The sequence below is a fragment of the Hemitrygon akajei genome, chromosome 11 (genome assembly GCF_048418815.1).
Source record: "Hemitrygon akajei chromosome 11, sHemAka1.3, whole genome shotgun sequence".
Taxonomy (NCBI): domain Eukaryota; kingdom Metazoa; phylum Chordata; class Chondrichthyes; order Myliobatiformes; family Dasyatidae; genus Hemitrygon; species Hemitrygon akajei.
The window spans coordinates 115,666,853-115,690,101 of NC_133134.1; the positions used below are offsets into that span (position 1 = coordinate 115,666,853).

The window sequence follows — 23,249 nt, forward strand, 5'->3', positions numbered from 1 at the left end:
ACTCGAAGGGTGCAATCACACTGATGAGATTGTACTAGACACCCCAATAGCCACCGCAACATTGAGGAATAGACATGTTATCAGATTAAGGAAATGTGTGAAAAGAATAGGGCTGTTGTCAAGGTATGTTCCTGTTAGAGGAAGGACAGTGATGGAAAGACAAGACAACCTCAGATGTTAGAGAGGTGATGAATTTAGTCAAGAAGAAAAGGAAAAGCATGAAAAACTTTGAAAGTTAGAATCAAACTGAGCCAATGAGGAATATGAAGCAGCCAGAAAAGAACTAAAAGAGGAAATTAGGAAAGCTAAGAGGGGCCATGGAATGTCTTTGGCAAGTAGAATTAAGGTGAATCACATGGCATTCTATACATACTTCAAGGATAGGGAGAGAGCAGGACAATTCAAGGATGGGGGGGGGGGGAGAAACATTTACTTGAATGCAGAGAATGTGGGTGAGATAGTTATTGAGTACTTTCCTTCAGTATCTACCAAGGATATGGAGGACCAGGAGATCAGTGTTAAGTGTATAATAAGTTAGGGCTTTTAGAAGTCAAGGAGGTGGAAGTGTTGGGCTGCCTAATGTGTATTAGGGTCGATGCCCTCAGCACCTGGTGGGATTTACCCCAGGTTATCCGAGGATCTGTGCTGTGACCTAAGTTTGTGATATACATAAATGACGTGGACGTTGTAAATGGGTGGGTTAGCAAGATTGGGAGTTGTTGATAGTGTAGAAGACTTGCAAAGATATCGATCAGTTGCAGATATGGGCAGACAAATGGCAGATGGAGTTTAAGCAGACAAGTGTGCGGTGTCGCAAATGCAAGGAGACAGTGTTGTTGAGCAGAGAGATCATGGGATCCAAGATCATTGCTCCTTGAAAATGGCTATACAGGTCGATAGGGCGGCTAAGGCAGCTTCTAAAATGCTTTTATTGGTTGAGGCATTGAGTTCAAAAGTTAAGAGGTTATGTTCCAACTTTTTAGAATGCTGGCCATATCTGGAATATTGCAAAAGGTTCTGGTCGCTGCGCTATAGGAAGTAAGTGGAGGCTTTGGTGAGGCCACAGAAGAGGATGCTGTTTGGTTTAGAGGGTATGTACTATCATGAGAGACTGGACAAACTTGGGTAGTTGACTTTGAAGCAGTGAAGGCTGAGGGGAGATCTATTAGAGTAGACAGGAAGTATCTGTTTCCCAGGGTAGAAATGTCAGATGGCATGCATTGAAGGTGAGAGGGGGTAGGTTCAAAAGGGATGTGAGAGGCATGTTTTTACTCAGAGTGGTGGATGCTTGGAATATACTGCCAGATGTGGTGGTAGAGGTAGAGGCTTTTAAGAGACGTTTAGACAGGCAGATTAATTGAGGAAGATGGAGAGATATGGGCATTGTTTAGGTAGGAGGGATTAGTTTTTGGATGTTTTTGATTTACTTTTTAGCTGGTTTGGCACAATATTATGGGCTGAAGGGCCTGTTCCTGCTCTAACTTCATAAAACATTGGATAGGCCACAGCTGGAGCAATGTGCACCATGTTGGTCGCCACAATATAGGAAGAACATGTATGCAATGGGAGGTGCAGAGGAGATTAATTGGCCTGAAACGTTGATTGCATATTTTCCTCCACAGATGCTGCCTGACCTGCTGAGTTCCCTCAGCATTTTGTGTGCGTTGCTCTGGAGGTCCAGCCTATGCAAAGTCTCTTTTTGGGATGGAAACTTTCAGTTTTAAGTTCGGAGTAGAGGCAGTCTTTAAGGCAAGCAGTAAAAGTTTGAAGGGGAAGACAGAAAACAAAACAGACACTCCAATATTTAAAATGTGTTTGAGCACTTCACTCGCCAAGAATTAGAGGTCCCCAAGACCAAATGCTGAAGTGGAAGAGAGTCAGGCAGCTTCTGCAGTCACTGGTGAATGGACATTTACCCAGAATGTCGCTGTTCCTCTTTCACTTTCTGCCGAGTATATCCAGCATCATCTCTCACCGCTGTTACCCTGTGTTCAGTTGTCCTTCTGTCCCTATCTTGTTTTGATGAACTTTCTATAATTCTGGGTGAAGTCGCTGTCTGTCCCATGGCTAACAGAGCCTTTCTACTTCACCCACTCATTTCCCAACATCTGCTGCTGATAACAACCCATTTCTATCGACCCAAATGATGTCAGTGATCACCTTGCTGTCTTTGCTTATCTCTGGGTCACGGGTTTACTCTAGCAGCACCTGACCGTGTTAGCTGGCAGTGTAACCACAGATGGAGCTCTTGCCTTTTTAAAAACCACCCCCTGGCTGCCATCTAGATTCCCTTTCAATTTAGCAAACTATTTGCAGGCACATTCTCTAACAGCAGAACACTCCAGTCTTCAATTACATCTGATCTATCATCATGAATCTTCAATCACACTATTCTTTCTAATCACCAATGAAGCGCAATTCCAAAATAGTGAACATCTTTAAACCCAGCTCACCACCTTTGCACTGAAGTTCACCCCCCAATTCCAATTCTCCTACCCTTACTACGTCAGCCATTAATGATACGGGAAACTTCCTGGTGTAGTTCATACTTCACTACTATTCAGAAACAGGGTACAAGCAGAAGATATTCATCACATCCCAGGGTCTGTCAAACAAATACACTGAAGGGAAACCAAAGGAAATTTACAACAAGACCATCAACTGGAAGTGAAGCAAACGGAACGGATGGAGCAATGGGATTACAAAATGTTTGCATTTGGAACAATACACTTCCCATAAATATAAAAATAAACCCAAATACTGCCAAAAAAAAGTCCACTTCAAAAGATGTTGGGCATCAGCAATCTTCCCAAATATTCAGCCAGCAAAATCTGCAGGAAATCCACCCACAGAAGAGCACAATACTTAGCATGTACCGAGACAAAAACAGTTAATGATTCCTAGTTATTACAAATATAAACTAAATATCAACAACTCTCCTTGTTAATCAGATACACAAATCATGAGTCATTTCAACTCGACAAGATACTTACAGAAGACTGCTGATATTTGCGCAAGTCACTGGTAAAGTTCACTTCCTTGTACACTTCTCCTTCATGCGCTTTTATGCGCTTGTCTGTGTGGAACTTTATATCCACTGGCCTTGTGACTGGGATCTGCATCTTTTTCTTAGTCTGACCTGAAAGCAGCAGGGTGCAGATTTTTCATTAAGTTACTTAAATGAATTTGTGATGGGTGAGGAGGGGTAAAAGATTAAAAAGACACCTGCAGTTCAAAAAAAACAATCAATATGATCACTACAGAAGCATTTAAATTCTTGTCATAATGGATTATGCCAATAGCAGAGAACATCAGTCCAAAAGCAGCTAAACCCTTCTTTTACCTGCCAGCTATGAAAACTTCCAGTTTAAACAAATTTTTAATCCCATGACTTCTTGCTTCTAAAGATTATTTCCGACCATCTTTAATTACAACTATTAAAATGGCATACACCACTCTCCTCCCCCCCGCAATCCATCATTTCAAAACACAGAATATCCATTCAAGCCTGCCCCACACTATTTGATCGTCCAGCAGCACTAATCTACGGTGAAGTGTTTTGAGAAGTTGGACCCACTGCAATTTGCCAATTGCCACAGTAGCTCTGTAGCAGATGCAATCTCTTTGGCTCTCCACGTGGCCTTGGATCACCTGGACAATACAAATACCTATGCTGCTTATTGACTACTGCTCAGTGTTTAACACCTCTGCTAGAGTTCTGATTGAAAAGTTCCAGAACCAGGAACTCTGTACTTCCTTCTGCAACTGGAAGCTTTTCTCCCCAATCAGAAGATCACAATCAATGTGGACTGGAAATAACATCTCCAACTCGTTGACAATCAACACTGGCACACCTCTAGGATGTGAGCTTAACCCAGTGCTCTACTTTCTCTACACCCATGACCATGGCTAAGCTAGCCCAAATGCCATCTATAAATTTGCTGACAATACAGCTATTGTTGACAGAATCTCAGATGGTGACGAAAGGGCATAAAGGAGCGATATATATCAGCTAGTTGAGTGGTATCGTAACAACAGCCTTGCAATTAACATCTACAAAAAACTGATTGTGGACTTCAGAAAGGAAACACGCACCAGTCCTCAGAGGGATCAAAAGTGGAAAGGCCGAGCAAGTTCTTGGGTGTCATTATCTCCAAGGACCTAACCTGGATCCAACATATTGATGCAGCTACAAAGATGGCAAGACGTGGCTATATTTCATTCAGAGTTTTCATGGAGAGCATTCTAACTGGCTCTATCACAGTCTGGTATGGGGGAGGGGTGACTACTGTACAGGATCTAAAGTAAGCTGCAGATGATTGTAAAATTTGTCAGCTCCTCCATGGTATCCAGGACATCTTCAAGGAGCCGTGCATGGCGTCCACTAAGGACTTTCAATTACCATGACATGCCCTTTTCTCATTGCTACCATCAAGAAGGTGGTACAGAAGCCTGATGCCACATACTCAAATGATTCAGGAACCAGTTCTTCCCTTCTGCCATCCAATTTCTGAATGGATATTGAACCTATGAACACTACCTCACTACTAGGTTATTGTTTTTTTTTGCACTACTCATTTAATATATATTTATAATGTAATAGATTTTCTCTTATTATGTATGCTGCTACAAAGTTAGTAAATGTCATGTCATATGCTGGTGATATTAAGCCCGATTCTGATTCTAGCCACAGCTCCTGTGCAAGCACCCCATACCCTCAATTCAATCTTTCAACTATTTATCAATCTCTACCTTAAATATACTTAATGATTTGATCTCTACAGCCCTTTGTGAGAATTCCAGTGATTCCCTTGCTTGAGATGTAAATTTTACACACCTCAGTGGGCAAATTTTGCATATTTTAAGTTATGTCCCCTGGATTACAACTTATTTATTCCAACTGCTTCTAATGTGGCAGCAGGTTTTCAATCACCAACACTTCCTCCAATAACTTGGGCTCCTAACATTAAGAACAGTTTGACCACTGCCCACCTACTGATTCATCTTGGTATATTTTGTATGTTTACGTTAGATAACCACGTTCAAACTTTTTAAAATCGTCATTATGATGGCAGTTATAGTCTTACAGTGTTCACCTCAGACTAATCTAGAATTCTATATGATGGTCACTAGCTGCCTGGGGATTCTTTAGCCGCAAGATCACTTACTAATCCTTCCTTATTACTAATGAAATACAAAATGTTTCCAAATGGGTTCCATAACACACTAATCCATGAAGCAATCACAAATGTACTCAAATTTTTCTGCAATATCCTTGCCATTTCTTGTTAGCTAATCAATATTTAGATTAATCCCTTCAAATATGCTATTGATAGACACAGACATACTTTATTGATCCCGAGGGAAATTAGATTTCGTTACAGTCGCACCAACCAAGAATAGTGTAGAAATATAGCAATACAAAACCATAAATAAATAAGTAAATTATTCCAAGTGGAAATACACACATTAATGCTCCTCTGCCCTATCAAGAGGATAATTTTAAAGTAAGCTACAGAATCAAAAAGCACTCTTGGAAAAGATTAAGTAGGGTAGATTATGTTTGCTAGTATATTAGTATAGTATATTTATTAATCCAGGAAAACCTCACTTTTGCCAGTGTTGTAAGAGGATGAGCAGTCCATAGTAGACAATAAGAAGTGTGCCTTCACCTACAAATTCTGGTGTGCAAAATCTGGTGATTACCTTACATCGTAGGAGTCCAATTCAGCTCAATGAGCCTGGTGGAAGAATGGGATTTATTTCAGTTGACACAATTTCATTTTAATCTAATCCTCCCAGCTTTCTATAGCTCCAAATTCCATCATTCACATGCATAGGGTAGATTAAATTTAGAACAAATTTTTCTGCCTCAGATATTATGTAGACCCTTTCAACAAAGTGTTAACTCAGAAACAAAACATTGGCAGAGAAATACATTCAGTGGCCGCTGTATATTAATGGCCTTCTGCAGCTGTAGCCCATCAACTTCAAGACCCAAATATGTTGTGCATTGAGAGATACTCTTCTGCACACCTGGTCACCTTCCTATGCGATGGAGCCAGTCTGATCATTCTCCTCCGACCTCACTCAATACCTGCTGAACTGCCGCTCAATGGGTGATCTTTACATGAAAATCCCAGGGATCAGCAGTGTAGTAGCCACGTATCTATTTTGTGTCATGTGGGCATGGTAGAAGCAAATTAATACAGCTCCATATTTCATTTTGTTAGTTGTTTAGTCTATTTGAGAGTTAGAGGTAGGCGGGAAAGATTTTTTTGTTGACTACCATTAGTACGCTTAAATATAAATACAAAGCAAATTTATCACCAGTTTCCAAATCCCAATAGACTCCCATGATTTGAAACACTTGTTAGCTAGAACTAAAAAAAAAACACATTTTCACTTCTTAATGTAGCAATGCCTTGCAAAAAAAACAGCTGCACTAATGGCTTCAGCCATAGCATAAAAGAACCATCACGAAAGCTTAGTTAATTATTCTTCCAAACTTTGATATGCAAATGTACCTGCACCAGAGATGGCAAGCTTTAGCGATTCTTCATTTAATTTCCTCTGCTCTGCCACTTCCTTCTGAAACTGAGCAATTTTTTCCATCTCCAAATCTTCTGTGCTTTTTCCCTTTGAACCCATATGTTGCTGCCTCCTGCAAGCAAAGATCATTTTGAAATAGAGGCAGTCCCCGAGTTACAAACGTCCAACTTACAAACAACTTGTACTTGCGAACTGCCTGCCATAAAGCCTATTACTATATATCAAAAATTCATCGCTGCCTGCCATTTTAAGTCGGATCACGTTGCTATTAACACTGTGTTGAGTGTGTAACTTTGTATTTGGCTTAAATTCTTCTTAGCAAGATTCACCCTGACCCGCCTTTTCCAGTCAGCACTGCCCTCACTTTTTCTATTTAACCTGTCTCAGTGCAAGTGGACTTTAGAACCCAGGGAGCCCAGGACCCGCCGCCCGTGGCTGCTGCTGAATCACAGTGTTTCTGTTCCATTGATGGAAAACGATCACAATTGAATATAATAAAGTGATCCGAAAGAGGTGAAACGCCATCGGTCATTGGAAAAGCATGAGGTCACAGTCAGTCGACAATCAGAACAATTTTAAAGGATAAAGTGAGAATAATGGAGAATGTGAAAGGCCCTGGCCCGCTGAAAGCTACAATTATTACTAAGCAACGCAGTAGTTTAACTACTGAAATACATATAAGTGTTTCATATGCATAGAAAGGTAAAATATATACTATATACTAGGACGAACGTTTGACTAACTGACACTAAGTAATACCGGATATACCTGTTCTGACTTACGTACAAATCCAACTTAAAGACGGACTCAGGAATGGAATGGAACTCATTCGTAACCCAGGGGCTGCCTGTACTGCTAAGTATCAAGACTGCCTATTCCACAAAAGGACTATGTTTAAATTCAAACAAACTCAAATGATAACCAGAGTAGATCTTTCTCCGTGGAGAAATTTGTCCTTGCTCACACAGGTCTTGTATGAAAAGAGCATCTCCTAGAGCAGAAATACACACCAATTCACATATATGCCTTACTCTGGATACAGTATGAAGATTTCAGAGGAAAGACTTTAGAGCAAATAACCACAATTCGGCTGGATGGAATTCAGAAGATCATCAAATTATCCAGTAAGTGAGGAGAAAGTATTTTGAAATAGCCAATGCCTTAGAAAATAACACAGGGGAAACAGTGGCCATCATTTGATAGGACAACTGTAGAAATTGTAAATCTATTAGAACGTGTATTCAATATAGTTAGGTGTACAGCTATTCAATATTACACTGGACAGGGGTAGGGTGAATAGTGAAAGAGGAAATGAGAAATCAGTATGCCAACAAAAAGCCCAGTGGGTATACTTACCACTCAATGGTAGGAATGCAAAGCAGGCAAACTTACTTAAAAACAGCTCAAAATTATCAGCTACATATACAACCTCTGGAAGTTCTACATCAGATACCATCTTAACCAAGTTTTTATAGAATATTACGTTATTACTTTCCAAAACAACACATACCTGAGAACTGTAGGAGTACCGGGCATTGTCAATTTGCCCTTATTCTGATTTAGACTACCAGCTCTGCTCTTGGAGCAATTTCCACTCGAATCCCTACATTTAGTACAAAGAACATTTTATTTTCCATCAGGAAAAGACACCTCCAAATTGTTAGTTTGTTAATTTGGGCATGATGTTGGGGAAAAAAAATCAGTTTTTAATGCCCATCCTCAAATGCCCTTGGACTGAATGGCACTGGGCCATTTCAGAGCACTGATGTGAAATTTGAAGTTACACGTAGGCCAGACCACATGAAGGGAGGCTTGTTTCCAAAGAAACAGTCAAGTTTCAATTCCCCAGCTGGGATGGGATTTGACCCAACATCTCATTCATTAGCCCAGGCTAGTATGCCATTATGTGCTATTTAACTCTATCAAGGGCTTAAAAAAAAGTTCCCACAAAATTAGCTTAAACAAATTGTATAAATTGCCAAACAAATTGTGTGGCAGATTGCAAATTTCCTAATTGGAATACCTGCCAGATAAGAATTCCAGCAAGCCACTATGTTGCTTTACACAAACCTTGTCCGTAGTTAATTATTTCAATATGCAATTTTCCCTTTTAATAGGTATTGCAGATACAAGGACTTTAGTTTATATTTGTTACAAAAGACAGTACTTAAACACAAGGTCAAACTTAGAAGAACGTTCCCTCGTAAGTACTTCCTAACAAATTGAAATTAGCGCAGATCAGGAATGGATAGTAAAAATCCTGAATTTCCATAAGACTGGGATGATCAAATGGACCTTCATTGCTCATGTTACAAAGCATCATTTCAATCATCCGGAACACACCACAGCCTTTTCAGCAAGGTGTGTGTGTGTGTATATATATAAAATCTAGTAAAAGAAAATTTACACAAAATGCTGGTGGAACGCGTCAGGGTCTCGGCCCAAAACGTCAACATTGCTTCTCCCTATAGATGCTGCCTGGCCTGCTGCGTTCCACCAGCATTTTGTGTGTGTTGCTTGAATTTCCAGCATCTGCAGATTTCCTCGTGTTTGCCAAAAGAAAATTTAAATACATTGGTAGCTTACATGCGAGCTTTTTTGTTAACTGGAGGTTCCGTCATATTTACATCTTGAGAGCGCCTTGAGGCTCTTATGCTGCCCAACTGTTTTCTCAACTGTTCAGATGGTCTGCGTGTCGATCTAATGAAAAAGCAAATTGAGAGAACTTTAGCCAGTGCTTAACACAAAAAAAAAATCAGACATTTCAAATTAAACACGTTACAGAACTAAACGTCAAGGCTCTGCTATTTCAGTCATGTGCACTCAATTCTACTTCAATCCCAATTTTAATCATCTTTTGTCTCCTCAATCTTCTACAAACAAAAAAAAAACCTGAATTTATGCAGAAGAAAATAGGTCAAAGATTTACTGGCTTCTATGGATGCCCTCCATTCACTCTAAGAGCAGCTAAGAGTGATTTTTGGGTTTAGGTCATTTACAGTTAGCAAATGGCTTTGGCCACCAGTCTTCTGTTCCTTGACAATGTATTGTGGATTTAGTTTGTAACAATGCAATTCCTAAAAGCTGTGAATACCAGTCCAGACGCTGCTGACGCCCATGGGATGGATGTGAACCAGAAGGTGTGAAGTTCGCATGTAGTTTCAAAGAAAGCATTACCTAAACTTTGTAAATATGGATTGTCCTTCATGTTAAGCATGTAAAATACCAAATAAATGTATTGTGGATTCAGTTTAGAACAATGGATTCCTAAAAGTTGGAGCCTGTGGGATGGATGTAAACCAGAAGGTGCGAAACTTATATATACACACCTGTAAATATGGAATTGTCCTTTGTGTTTGGCAAATAAATACCAAGCCCCACATTGGTCCAGCAGACCTTTCCACCGAAAGTGTCTCCATATGATGCCTGCTGTACCTTGTTTTGTCGAATAAATTAGCTGCTTTGTACCTACCAGTAACACTCTCCGGTGATTTCATTCACGCAACAACTACCATTCTATACACCATATAACATTCTTCATGCAGGTTCAAACATAGTCAAAGCTCCGTTATACAAATGGAATATTCTGAAATTAGCTCAAGAGACACCCCTCAAATCAGGTAACTACCATCAAGCTGGTTCCAACATGGCCTGAAACCTAGAGATCAATAATTGTTGTAATTCAACTATGGCAGGCAACATACCCTTCTGCCCAACAAACATCCATTTTCTATACAAACCCTTTATTTTCCCAACATTGTCATCAATTACCCCCAGATTCTATCACTGAACTACAGCTATTTATTTGGTAGCCAAGCAATTTGGCAAACAAGGGAATTAGAGGAAACCCAGTTGGCCACAGGGATAACGTGCAAAATCAACATTAAAGCCACCAGAAGCCAGGAATGAAGCTGGGGTTGCTGGAACTGAGAGACTACCCCTCATTTACAGCAACAAAATGGAAGCAGATTAAAGGACAAGTGGTGAGATCTGCCAAAATATTAACCTGCTTTGGTTCAAGAAAGAAATATTAACAGAATCATGGGGAAGAAAAACAAGGCAATAAAACAATTGCTGAAGATCTATTCAGAAACAAGTAGCAAGATCAATAGATATTCAGAAACAGGCAAGAGAACAGCAAAGCACAAAACCCTGGAACAGGATAAACAGAATATGCTGTCAAAATAGAACCTGTTATATCATAGACAATATAACTACATTTGTACATTGCAATTATCATTAATATTTTTGGGTGAGAAATTTTAAATTGCATATTCTGCTTAATGCTGAGTACAGCCCAAGCACTACAGATTCAAGTGAAGACAAATTATGATTTTTTTTTAAAAATCAAAATAGTGACCAATCTCATCTGATCCCCAGGGCAAGTATGCCTTCCATCCACTCCATCATTATGAATTTCCTTAAGTATCAAAGAACTAGTACTTGCTATTTCTACCAATGTATTCAAGAATTTATAGACGTCAATCCTCATTCATGTTCGGCTTGCTCTCCTGGTCTCAAATCAGGTGTTTGCTAACCCAAGTAGGTTGAAGAAAACACAAGAGACACATGCTTTTCAAAATACATGCCCTGAAGTCAAGAAACTCCAGAAACCTTGATGTGTCACCTTAAAAATAATAGCTGAACAGAAACCAGTTTAGGAGCTCTTTTTCAGCATTTGTTTTTTCCTTCATGCACCCCACCACCTCCTCACAAACAAACTGGACACTGAGGAATGTCTATTTAACAAAAGCACACTTGTTACTTGCCTTCTTGGTGGCACAGTGGTCTTGTTTACTTTGGTTTTCCATTCTTCCAGGGACACTGCCAAGTTATTTGGTGGCTTACTGGCTGCATCTTCTATAGGAAAAAGTAAATAATCTAAATTTCTGACAAAGTTACAAAAACATTTTAAAGGTTATACTTAAAAGTTTTAAAGATAGTCATGGAAGAAATTAAAGACAAGAAGCATATCAACTTAAGGTCTGTGGGCAGCATGGTAGTTCAGCAGTTAGCAGAACGCTATTACAGTGCCAGCAACCTGGATTCTATTCACCATTCTTTATAAGAAATTTGTACATCTTCCCTGTGACTTCATGGGTTTCCACCCATACTCCAAAGATATCTGGCAATTGGTCACATGGGTGCAAATAGACAGTGCAGACTTGGGCTGGAAGGGCCTGTTACCTTGCTATATATCTACAGCGAATCATAATAAATTTGTTTAATCATTTATAACTCATTTGAAGGGTAGGCGTTCACACCAAGCTTGGCTATACATCTTTGAAAGTCTTACTCTCGGCATAAAGACCAAGTAGGCAGACTTATCCAATGAGCTGTATTACAGTTATTAAACTGTTCTAGTTAGCACAATACTATCCTCCCAAATTCATTGTTGATATTCCTCAAAAAGGCAGCTTATGGATATACTTGGCCAAACTAAAACTTGAAATAAACACAAAGCACGACCTCTTGAAAGAACAGACTGGGGAGACAAGCCTGTTATGAGGAATGTGTCTTGCTGACTGCAGTAATCAACAATTAGCATTAGAATAAAAAACAACACTAGTTCTGTAACAGAACATATTAGAACATCAGACTCCAAGGGAAAAATATACATTTCCTTAATGGGGAAATTACTCTTCAGTATTAGTAATCAGTTAAAAACTAGGGCCAATTGTAATATTACAAATTTTGGCAAGCAACATTTTCCATATTTTAAATACCATGGATACCAACAATCTTCCTTGCATGTCATAGTCTATCTAGAGTTGCCAGATTCAACTAATAACCAGACAAAATAGCTTCAATTCTATCAGCTATCAGTGGGGCAAGGAGATTAATCTGAAAAAGGTAGCCCTTTATTACTATAGAAGACATTATAACTATTTCTGTAGAGTTCAAACTTTGCAATTTATTTAACTTCTACAACAGCAAATAGGAGCTAGAGAAAAAAAAACCACAGGTGAACAATAATGCAAAGCAGAAATGTGATAAAGTTTGCATATAGGTCCAAGTAATTTTGCATTAAAGCTTAAAAGTGATTTAGGCTTCTTTGATTAAGTAGTAACTACTGCATAAATAAGTAGAAGTAAAATTCTCACTTGTAGATGAAACCTCTTGAAGTTGTGGTTCTGTTTCAGAAGAATCTTCACACATTTTCGAGTCTTGGCTGTGTAGCACTGGGCTAGCTCCTACTCCGTTTTGCTCCACTCCGGAATTTGAATTTTGTACAACTGGTACAGATTCGGGCATGGTAATTGCTGTAGCTTTGTTTTGTTCAATTTGTTTATCTAATATCCAAGAAAATATACTATAATAATTAAGAATGAACAATAGCTTTAAGGACAATTATAACTAAGGGCAAGAGTGCTCTATTTCAGATAATACCTACTTTTAGCTATAGATCCTACATTGCAGATGGTGGCAGCAGCCATCAAAGTGACTGTCATCAGGCAAGCCAATTTGCAAGTATTGCTTTTAAATTTGTGTTGAATATTACTTAAGGGAATTATGACCTGTTAAAAGTCACTGGAGCCTGGAATTCAAAGGGTCATAATTCAATTTAAAGGATTTAGAAAGCAAATGGGTTTACTGAATTTTTTGGTTGCAATTTAAAATTTCAATGAGTTATCAACATTAAAAAAAAAAGTGAAATTCTGCAAAGACAAAGATTCAGCTGGTCAAACTACACCTGGTGCAAGATACTCCCCTCAAAGAACTGACATTTAAGTAGTCAAGTCATAAATACAGATTACAGAAGCTAAGTAGAGGTTGGAGAGAAGATGAGCTGAGAGAACAGGAATAATCTAGCAACCTTGACTTTGAAACCATCACTGGTAATGAAATCAATAATTCTGGAATAATTAAGTGTTTAACGTCCCATTCTTGTTTAACTATTCATTCCCTTTCCCACCTCCCAGTGATATTAAGTCTGCATGCCAATTTCACAATGCTGGAGCACAGCAGGGGTCAGATAAATTTCAACCTTAGGACAGAGGTGCAAGATTGACAGCAAGGCAAGCCTGATGCTTGTGTGTAGTTCACTATCCTTCTCATTCCAGCCTGTGGCTTCTGCAGTGTAACGAGACCTAGCTTAATGAACAACTCACCCAATCTGGGCAAGTTGCAGCTTTGTAGACTCGACATTGAATTCTTCAAATTTATCTCTCCCTCTCCCAGGACTGGCCACATCTGGTATCACAGTTTTCTTTTCTCTATTTATAATTTCAACTTGAGGATATCCCATAAACTTACTAGCTGCAACACATTCTGTGTGTCCATTACGGTGGGGATGACCTTTGAGTCATCAAGCACCACAGCACAGGAACCCATCTAACTGCCAAACTTATTTTGCCCAGTCCCATCAATCTGCAGCTGGACCATATCCCTCACATCCATGTATGGATCCAATGTTTCAATCACATCCACAGGCAGCTTGCTCCACACTCACACCATCCTGAGTGAAGAAAATAACCCTCAAATATCTCACCCCATCCTCAGTGGAAAATGCCTGCTTGTATTTACCCTATCCAGAGCCCCCAATTTTGTATTCCTCTATCAAATCCCCCCTCACAATACTCAAAATTTGGTCTCACCAACGTCTTACAAACTTCACTTCTTGTACTCAATACTTCGATTTATGAAGGCCAATGTTCTAAAAGCTCTTTACGACCCTATCTACTTGTGATGCCACCTTTAATTAAAAATCTATACTCTCAGATCCCTGTTCTACCATGTCACAAGAGCCCTACTATTCACCAATTCCTATTTTTTGTCCTCCCAAAGTGCAACACCTCACACTTGACTGCATTAAATTCCAGCTGCCGCTTTCAGCCATTTTTACAGCTGGGTCAGTCCTGCAAGCTTTAATAACTTTTCTCACTGTCCACTGCACATCTAAGGTTAGTGTCAGCTGCAAATTTACTGATCCAGTTAACCACATCATCATCCAGATCATCAACAAAGATGACAAAAGTCAAAGGACCCAGCACTGATTCCTGAGACACTCCACTAGTCACAGAGCTGCAGTCAGAGAGGTAACCATCTGCTACCACTCTCCCAAAAAGCCAATTTTAAATACAACTTACTACTTCATCCTGAATCCTAAACAACAAACTTCTTGACCAACCTACCATACAAGCAATATCCCACTTTCCTAGTAACCTCCTCAAAAATACTATGGGTTAGATATGACCTACCTCTCACAAAGCCATGTCGACTATACCCAATCAAATCCTATCTATCCAGATACTTAGATACCCTGTCTCTTACTATGCCTTCCAATAACTTACCCATCACGATATCAGGCTCACCAGACTATAAATTCCCAGCTTATTCTAAGAACCTTTCTTGAACAACAGAACTCTATTAGCCACCCCCCAGCACCTCATCTGTGGTTATGAATACTTCAATTACCTCTGCAAGGGCCGCTACAATTTCTGCACTAATCTCAGAAAAGGCTGGATGAGAGCCTGAGACAATAGGGACTTTGTCTCAAGACAGCAAGCACCTCCTTTTCTGTAATCCATATGACCCATGATCTTCACTACAGTTTTGCCTCACTTCTACCGACTATGTCCATTCAAGTTAAATACAGATGCAAAAAAAGTCTATTTCAAACCTCCCCTATTTCTTTCAGTTCCGTGCTTGGTTGGCAATGTTGATCTTCAAGAGGAAGGATTTTGTCCCTTACAATCCTTTTGTTCTTAACACAGCTGCAAAAGCCCGTAGAATTCTCCTTCACCTTGTCTGCCACAGCAACATCACACCCTCTTTTAGCCCTCCTGATTTCCCTCTCAAATGTTGTCTTGCAAATCTCATTTGTTTCCTGGTGCCTATACAGCACCGACTATGCTCCTCCTCCTTAACCAGGGCCCCAACTTCCCTCAAAAACCAAGGTATCCTAATCCTGTTTGCCTTGCCTTTTATTCTGTCAGGAACATACAAACTCTGTGCTCTCAGAATTTCACTTGTGATGGCCTACAACTTACCAAGTATACTTTTGTCAGAAAGCAGCCTATCCCAATCCATACCTGCCAGATCCTTTCTGATGTCCTCAGAATTGGCTTTTCTTCAATGTAGACCAGTCCTATCTCTCTCTATAATTATCTTAAAACAAATGGGATTATGAGCACTAGATCCAAAATGTTCCCTTACATACACTTGTCATGTACTGCATCACTCCCTAACAGGGAGGGTTGGGACCTCTATATAGTTAGGGAATCATTATCACAATTTTAGTTTTCTTGCAGCTGTCTGCTATCTCTACAAACTTGCTCCTCTAAATTGCACTGGTTATTGGGTGGTCTACAATTCAATCCTATTATCTTAGAATCCTATTATAAGAATGGTCATCTTAGTTCCATCCATATAGATTCAGTAGACGAGACCTCCAGCCTGAGGACTGCCATAACAGGTTCACCACCCCTTCCCATTAGTTCTACCCTACTAAACCATTCAATTCCTGTCTTCGTAGATAAACTTAACATCTTTTTCCAGAACCACTCCAGTAGCTGCCCTGGCATTCTGATTCCCATCCCTCTGCAATTTTTATTTAAATACCGCACCCCCCCCCCCCCCAACCTCACAGAGCAGCACTAGCAAACCTCCCTGCACGGCTATTGGTCCCCTTCCAGTTCAGGTGCAAACTGTCCCACTTGTACAGGACCCAATAAGCTGAAGCTTCCCCTCCTGCACAATTTCCTTAGTTGTATTACCTTCCTAACCATTGCCTCACTAGCACATAGCACAGGTAGCAACACTGAGTGTCACTGGTTCCAATGTGGACCATGACCTCTGGCTGCCCACCCACCTCCTTAAGAATGCTATGGACCATCAAAGATGACCCCAACCCTGGCACCTGGGAGGCAAAACAGTACCTCCCTGCTTGTTGCACCAATTAATGAATTCCCTACCACTACCTATCTCCCCTTCCCTTCTGAGCAAGGGAGCCAAAATCAGTCCAAAAGACCTGACTAACGTGGCTTTCCTCTGCCAGATCTTTCCCTCGCAATAGCATCAAAAACAATGTATTTGCCATTGGGGAACAGCAACATCCTGCACTAGTTGCCTTAACCCATTCCCTTCCTTTGTGATTTGTCATACTACCCAAACTCAAAAATCGCCTGTATAATCCTAAAGTGGTGTGTATTAACTCCATCCAATTTTCATGTGACTTACACATGTACCTTACAATTTTCATTCCCTTAAAATTTGCCCTACTAGTGATGTTAGAACAACTGTTGTGCAGTTACTTTGCTATCTGACATTCTTTAACTCTGGAATAATTCAAGTAGCATATCCACATGCTCTAGTCATCCCCAAACCGTTCTCTGCACTATTAGAAAAAAAAACCCTGCAGATGCTGGAAATCCAAGCAACACACACAAAAATGCTGGAGGAACTCAGCAGGCCAGGCAGCTTCTGTGGAAAAAAAGTAAACAGTCGACGTTTCGGGCCGAAACTCTTCCTCAGGACTGGAGAAAATAAAAAGAAGCCAGTATAAGAAGGTGGGTGGAGGGGGGGGGGGGGGAGAGAGAGAGAGAGAAGAGGAAGAAATACAAGGCAGTAGGTTGGTTAAAGGTGAAACAGGAGAGAGGGGAACAAACATTTTAAATATCACGTAGGGCAGCAGAACCCCAAAACACTCACATGCCGACATCCTAGAAAGTTCATTTATTTCCAGAGGTACGTACAGAGGAGCTGGGGAAAGGGAAATTTTTGAATAACAGATAACGGGAGATCCAACACTGGCCAGTGAAGTTTGGCGCCCCGAAGCACAGGTCGGGATGCTTACAGAGTGATACAAAGATGGCCAGACGTTACAACAAGCTGTTCGTGCCTAAAGCGGAGTACCTCACGATAGTGCGGAAACAATATTCCCCGGGGAGGGGGATTTGACAGGGGTCGCCTTGTGCTAAATTGGCGGGATCGGGCATATTCCTTTCCAGGAAAACCCGACTGTTTTGCCGGCGATGCGGGAGAACTCCGGTGCAGGGAGAGCGGATGGCCCCGACGCTGGGACAAAGGGGAGGTATTAACGGGATCCTCGGAGCGCTTGCAGGCGTGTGCCGTGTGCCCGATCGCGGCCGCTTACCGAACCAGTAGTCAGCCGTGGGGTCATCATCTTCCTGCGGGTTGCCGAAATTGAAGTGCCTTGGGGCGTCGTAATTCCAACTGCTACGACCGGACGCCATCGCAAAACCAACACGGCTACTTTTTTTGAACGCAAACGGCTCAAACCGCCGTCCTTTGAATTGATCCTGGCTTATCAGAACCCGCTCCGGCCCGCTGCCGCCGCTGAATGGATAGCTACCCGCTGACGTAGGTGGTGGGCGGGACCTGAGAACCACGCCTTCCCGCGCTCTACAAGATACGTCATTATTATCCCGGCGGGTTGCTAATCAGATCGATCTTCGCCATTACTCCTGAGGTAATACCGTGGAAAGGTGTTCTGATCCAACAGTACCAGGTTGGGTTTGCCGGAGCTTCACCAGGGAACTCTTAAATGTACCAGCCAATTACTATCTGTAATCTGTTGCTTTGGCCAATGAGCTTCAAGTATTCGAAATTTAAACTGACCGCCGAGGCGGGGTTCGTCCCGCCCCTCTGACGCGATTGGCGGATGTGTGTGTGTGTGTGTGTGTGTGTGTGTGCGTGTGTGCGTGTGTGCGTGTGTGCGTGCGTGCGTGCGTGTGTGCGTGCGTGCGTGTGTGCGCGCGCGCGCGCGCGTGAGTGTGAGTGTGAGTGTGTGTGTGGGGGGATACGGAGTGCTCCCGTTTAAATGGAGCTCGGTGACAACTGACCACACACACTCCAGTACAGTAGCAGTCACCTTTAAGTTGAACTGCAAACCGCCTTAAAATTTCAGAAGAAGAGGCTAATTCTTTCAGCAGTTCGTCCTTCTATGGAAAAGAGCAAACAGTCGATGCTTGTCGACCAGACTGTGTGACAGGTTCTTCCTCCAAGCCATTAGACTCCTCAATTCCCAGAGTCTAGTCTGACAGTTCAATTTTTGCTAATTTCTTTCCCAATCCCTGTAAAATATTGTTTACATTATTTACATTTACATCATTTATTATTATATTGTAATTTGCCCTTTACTCTGCCTATTGTCTTGTTTATTAATTATTGTACTGTCTTACACTGTTTTGTGCACTTTATGTAGTCCCGTGCAGGTCTGAAGTCTAGTGTAGTTTTGTGTTGTTTCATGTAGCACCAGGGTCCTGGAGGAATGTTGTTTAGTTTTTGCTGTGTACTGTACCAGCAGTTATGGTTGAAATGACAATAAAAGCAACTTGACTTGTTTCAGGCTAAGACACTTGTTCGGGACTGGAAAGGAAGGGGAGGGGAGGAAGCAGTACAAGGTGGCATATGAAACCGGGAAAGTGGGAGAGAGTGAAGTAAAGAGCTGGGAGGTCTACGATATGCCCAAAAAGTGACAGTAGCGTCACAGCCAGGCCGAAAGAGAAACTAGATTGCATGGGGGAACCTAGTTATCAGATGTAAAATGCTTTTTTTTTGTTATGAGGCAGGTGTAGCCCACAAAGGTGTTTGTTGCAGCAGTCACCCACGCTTACCCGGAGAGTGAAAATGAACTAATGCAGGGAAATATCATCTCCACATTCCTGGCAATGACGGTTGGGGGGGGGGGGGGGGGTCTGCAAAGAAAGGATGTACAAAATAGGCTCCAAATTTCCCTAGGATTGTCTTTATTAGGGCTCACACTAAGAGAAACAAGTGAGTAGCCCAGATGAATACAGATTCAGAGGCAAAAGAACAAGGCCTTGGAACAGGATAAACAGGCTATAAGCAGGTCAAAATAGAGCCCGTTATAGCAAAAGACAATCAAATCTCTTACTATCTTTCCTTTAGGTTAGTCCTGATGAAGGGTCTTGGCCCGAAACGTCGACAGCGCTTCTCCCTATAGATGCTGCCTGGCCTGCTGAGTTCCACCAGCATTTTGTGTGTGTTGTTTGAATTTCCAGCATCTGCAGATTTCCTCGTGTTTGCTATATAACTACATCAGTCTGTTCATTGCTAATATCATTAATATGCTGAGGAATTTTAAATCACTGAATCATTTAAAGTGACTAAGCAGGATTTCATATTACACAATCGCTTACTAGAATAAGCCCAAGCACTACAGATTCATCCCATTAAGTAAAGACAAATCATGATAAAAATCAAAATGGTGATCAATCTCATCTGATCCCCAGGGCAAGTATGTCTTCCATCCACTCCATCATTATGAATTTCCTTAAGTATCAAAGAATTAGTACTTGCTATTTCTACCAATGGACTCAAGAATTTATAGATCCTCATTCATGTTCACCTTGCTCTGCTGGTCTCAGATCAGGTGTTTGCTAACCTATGTAGGATGAAGAAAACAGGAAAGACACATCCTCTTCAAAATACATGCCATAAAGTCAAGAAACTCCAGAAACCTTGATCTGTCACCTTAAAATAACAGCTGAACTGAAACCAGTTTAGCTCTTTTCCAGCATTTGTTTCTTCCTTATTGGTTTGGTCAATCAGTCATTGTAAATTAACCCATGATTTGGTTAGAGTTAATCAGGTTTGTCGAGAGGTTGATGGTGCAGCGTGGCTGGAAGGGCCCACTCTGCATTTTATTGTTAAATAAATAAAGAATATAATTCCCACCAATGTGTCCATGAAGGTTCTCAGTCATCCAGGTCATTGTATATCAAGCAGTGGCAAATCAAGGCAACTGAACTTGCTGTGTTGTCTAGAAGTCATTTTGCCACTTGTCCGAGAGGCTTCTTCAATTCTGATCCACAATGGGTAGTTTTCCGGCTTATAAACTAAAGGTATAGCAATCACATGAGGGTTGTTAAGGGTTGTAGAGGTAATGAGGGGGTCATTAGTCTTATCTTTGCATAAATGGAGAAGTCGGGGTAGAGATGTTAGGACTGCATTGATGGCCGATACATGGTGTCATACCCCATCCCTGAACTTGTTCTGCTTGTGAAGTTAAGTGCCGGGAGGAAAATCAGTGGGGAAGGATGAATGGACAAGGGAGTTGTGTAGGGAATGATCCCTGCAAAATGCAGAAAGCGGGGTGGGGGGTGCGGTGGAAGATGTACCTGATGGTGGGATCCTGTTGCAAGTGGCGGAAGTTTACGGAGAATTATCGTGCTGGATGTGGTCTGGTAGGACAAGATTAACCCTAACCCTGTTGGGGTGGCAGGAGGGTAGTGTGAGGGATATGCACAAAATGGAAGAGGGAAGACCTCTCCTTCATTCTGGAATGAAAAGCCTCATCATGAGAACAGATGTGGTGGAAACAGATGAATTGAAAGAAGAGGATGGCATTTTACAATTAACAGATTGGGAAGAGGTATAGTCCAGGTAGCTGTGAGTGTCAGTGGGTTTATAATAAGCATCAGTAGATAAGCTGTCTCTGTCTTATAGATAGAGACATAGAGATTGAGAAAGGGGAGGGAGATGTCAGAAATGCAACAGGTAGATTTGAGGGCAGGATGTAAGCTGGAGGCAAATCTGATGAAATTGATGAGCTCCACATGGGTGCAGGAAGCAGCACCAATGCAGTCATTGATGTAGCTTAGGAAAAGTTGGGAGTGACACTAGTGTAGGCTTGGAACATAGCCGACAAAAAGACTGGCATAGGTGGGACCCATGCCTTTTGTTTGAAGGAAGTGGGAGGGGCCAAAGGGGAAATTATTGAGAGTGAGGACAAGTTTCCGCCAGACGGAAGAGAGGGGTGGTGGAAGGGAAACTGGTTGGGTCAGGTGTCCAGGAAGAAACAAAGAACGTTGAGGCCTTCCCAGTGTATAGGGACTGGACATCCATAGTGAAATAAGTGGCTTGGATCCAGAGAACATGAAATCATGAAACGATCAAGATTGTGTGAGCTGTCATAGATGTAGGTGGGAAGGGACTGAAACGGGGGGGATAAAACTGAGTCGAGGTATGCAGATATGAGTTCAGTAGGGCAGGATAAGCAGAAACAATGGGTCTACTTGGACAGGCAGGTTTGTGGATTGTGGGTAGAATGAGGTTGGTGGCAGCGGATAGGAGATCTCTAGAGTTAATAAGGTCGGCGATGATTTAGGAGACAATGGCCTAGTGATCCTTAGTGGGGTCCTGTTTGAGAGGTAAGTGGAGGTGTCTGTAAGTTGTCACTCAGCCTCAGCAAGGTAGAGGTCAGTCCACCAGACTATTATTACAGCACCCTTCTTTATCTGCAGGTTTGATGGGTGTGGTTAGGATTAGTGCAGAGAGAGTGGAGAGCAGAGCATTTGGAAGGAGTGAGGTTGGAATTGGAGAAAGGAGTTTATGTCTTGTTGGCCGTTGGCAATGTAAAGATCCAGAGCAGGGTGTCCAAGAAGAGGAGGAGATGTTGAAGACAGGAAAAGGGTCATTGGTGCCTGGTGCAGAGACCTTCCCAAAGAAGCAGGCACAAAGGCGTAGGTGCTGGGAGAAGAGATCAACGTCATGACCAAGTACATCTTTTCCAACCCCCTCCCCCACTTCCTGCTTTCCGCAGTGATCACTCCCTACTCAGCTCCCTTGTCCATTCGTTCCTCCTGGCACTTATCCTTGCAAGCAGAACAAGTGTTACTCCTCCTCCCTCACTACCATTCAGAGCCCCAAACAGGACACTTCACCTGTGAGTCTGTTGGGGTTATCTACTATATCCAGTGCTCTGGTGTGGCCTCCTATATATTGGTGAGACCCGATATAGATTGGGAGACCACTTCACCGAGCACCTATGCTCCATCCGCCAGTGGCCACTCATTTTAGTTCCACTTCTCATTCCAACATGTTAGTTCATGGCCTTCTCTACTGTCCCAATGAGGCCACACTCAGATTGGAGGAGCAACACTTTGTACTCCATATGGGTAGCCTCCAACCTGATGGCATAAACATCGATTTCTCAAAATTCCGATAATTGCTCCCTCCATTCACCATTCCCCATTGCCTTTTCCCTCTCTTTCCTTATCTCCTTACCTGCCCATCACCTCCCTCTGGTGCTCGTCCCGCTTTACTTTCTTCTGTCTTCTCCTATCAGACTCTCCCTTCTCCAGCCCTGTATCTCTTTCACCAACCAATTTCCCAGCTCTTTACTTCATTCCTCCCCTCCCCCACCACCTTTCAACTCTGACCCCTGTTCATTTTTTCTCCAATCCCAATGAAGGTCTCTGCCCAAAATGTCGACTGTACTCTTTTCCATCGACACTGGCTGGCCTGTGAGTTCCTTCAGCAATTTGTGTGTGTTGCTTGGATTTCCAGCATCTGCAGATTTTCTCTTGTTTATGAATGCATATCGTTCTTGATCTTGAGAGATTGCAAAAATAAGAGGCTGAGCTATGTGAACATTGGATGGATATTCATTTAACTGAGTTCCAATTGTTTACACAAGCACAAATATATTTCCACAAGTTGATCAGATATCATTCAGGAGTGGAAAATTTGGTGTGTTCCCCACTTCCTATCTTGGAAGATGAGTATCTTCACTATCATCAGAGGCTGAACTAATAACCTCCACATAATGCTTATGCAAAAGACAACTCCAAGTCTGTGTGGCCCAACTACAAACTGCCCTCATCAAACAGGCTATCAGCCAATACTGAATATAACATTGCAACCCAAAGCTTATGTTGATCAAATGTTTGTCTTTGAAAGAGTAGTTCTAATGAAATGAAACAAGA

General features: G+C 41.7%; 1 protein-coding gene across 2 annotated transcripts in view; it reads right to left on the bottom strand.

The window, feature by feature from the left end:
- The window catches only part of tpx2 (TPX2 microtubule nucleation factor), a 32,614-nt gene extending 14,766 nt beyond the window's left edge, over positions 1-17,848 (bottom strand). The window contains exons 1-7 of one of the 2 annotated variants that reach the window (XM_073061553.1): positions 17,651-17,846; positions 12,657-12,845; positions 11,322-11,412; positions 9,139-9,252; positions 8,063-8,155; positions 6,528-6,664; positions 2,994-3,139 (exon numbers count right to left, since the gene is read on the bottom strand). In XM_073061553.1, the coding sequence (XP_072917654.1) occupies positions 2,994-3,139; positions 6,528-6,664; positions 8,063-8,155; positions 9,139-9,252; positions 11,322-11,412; positions 12,657-12,845; positions 17,651-17,750 (870 nt within the window). In that variant the 5' untranslated portion in view covers positions 17,751-17,846. Of the gene's footprint in view, positions 1-2,993; positions 3,140-6,527; positions 6,665-8,062; positions 8,156-9,138; positions 9,253-11,321; positions 11,413-12,656; positions 12,846-17,650 lie in introns of both variants that reach the window. The other variant, XM_073061552.1, reaches the window with a different exon arrangement.
- Between the last annotated feature and the right edge of the window lie 5,401 nt (positions 17,849-23,249).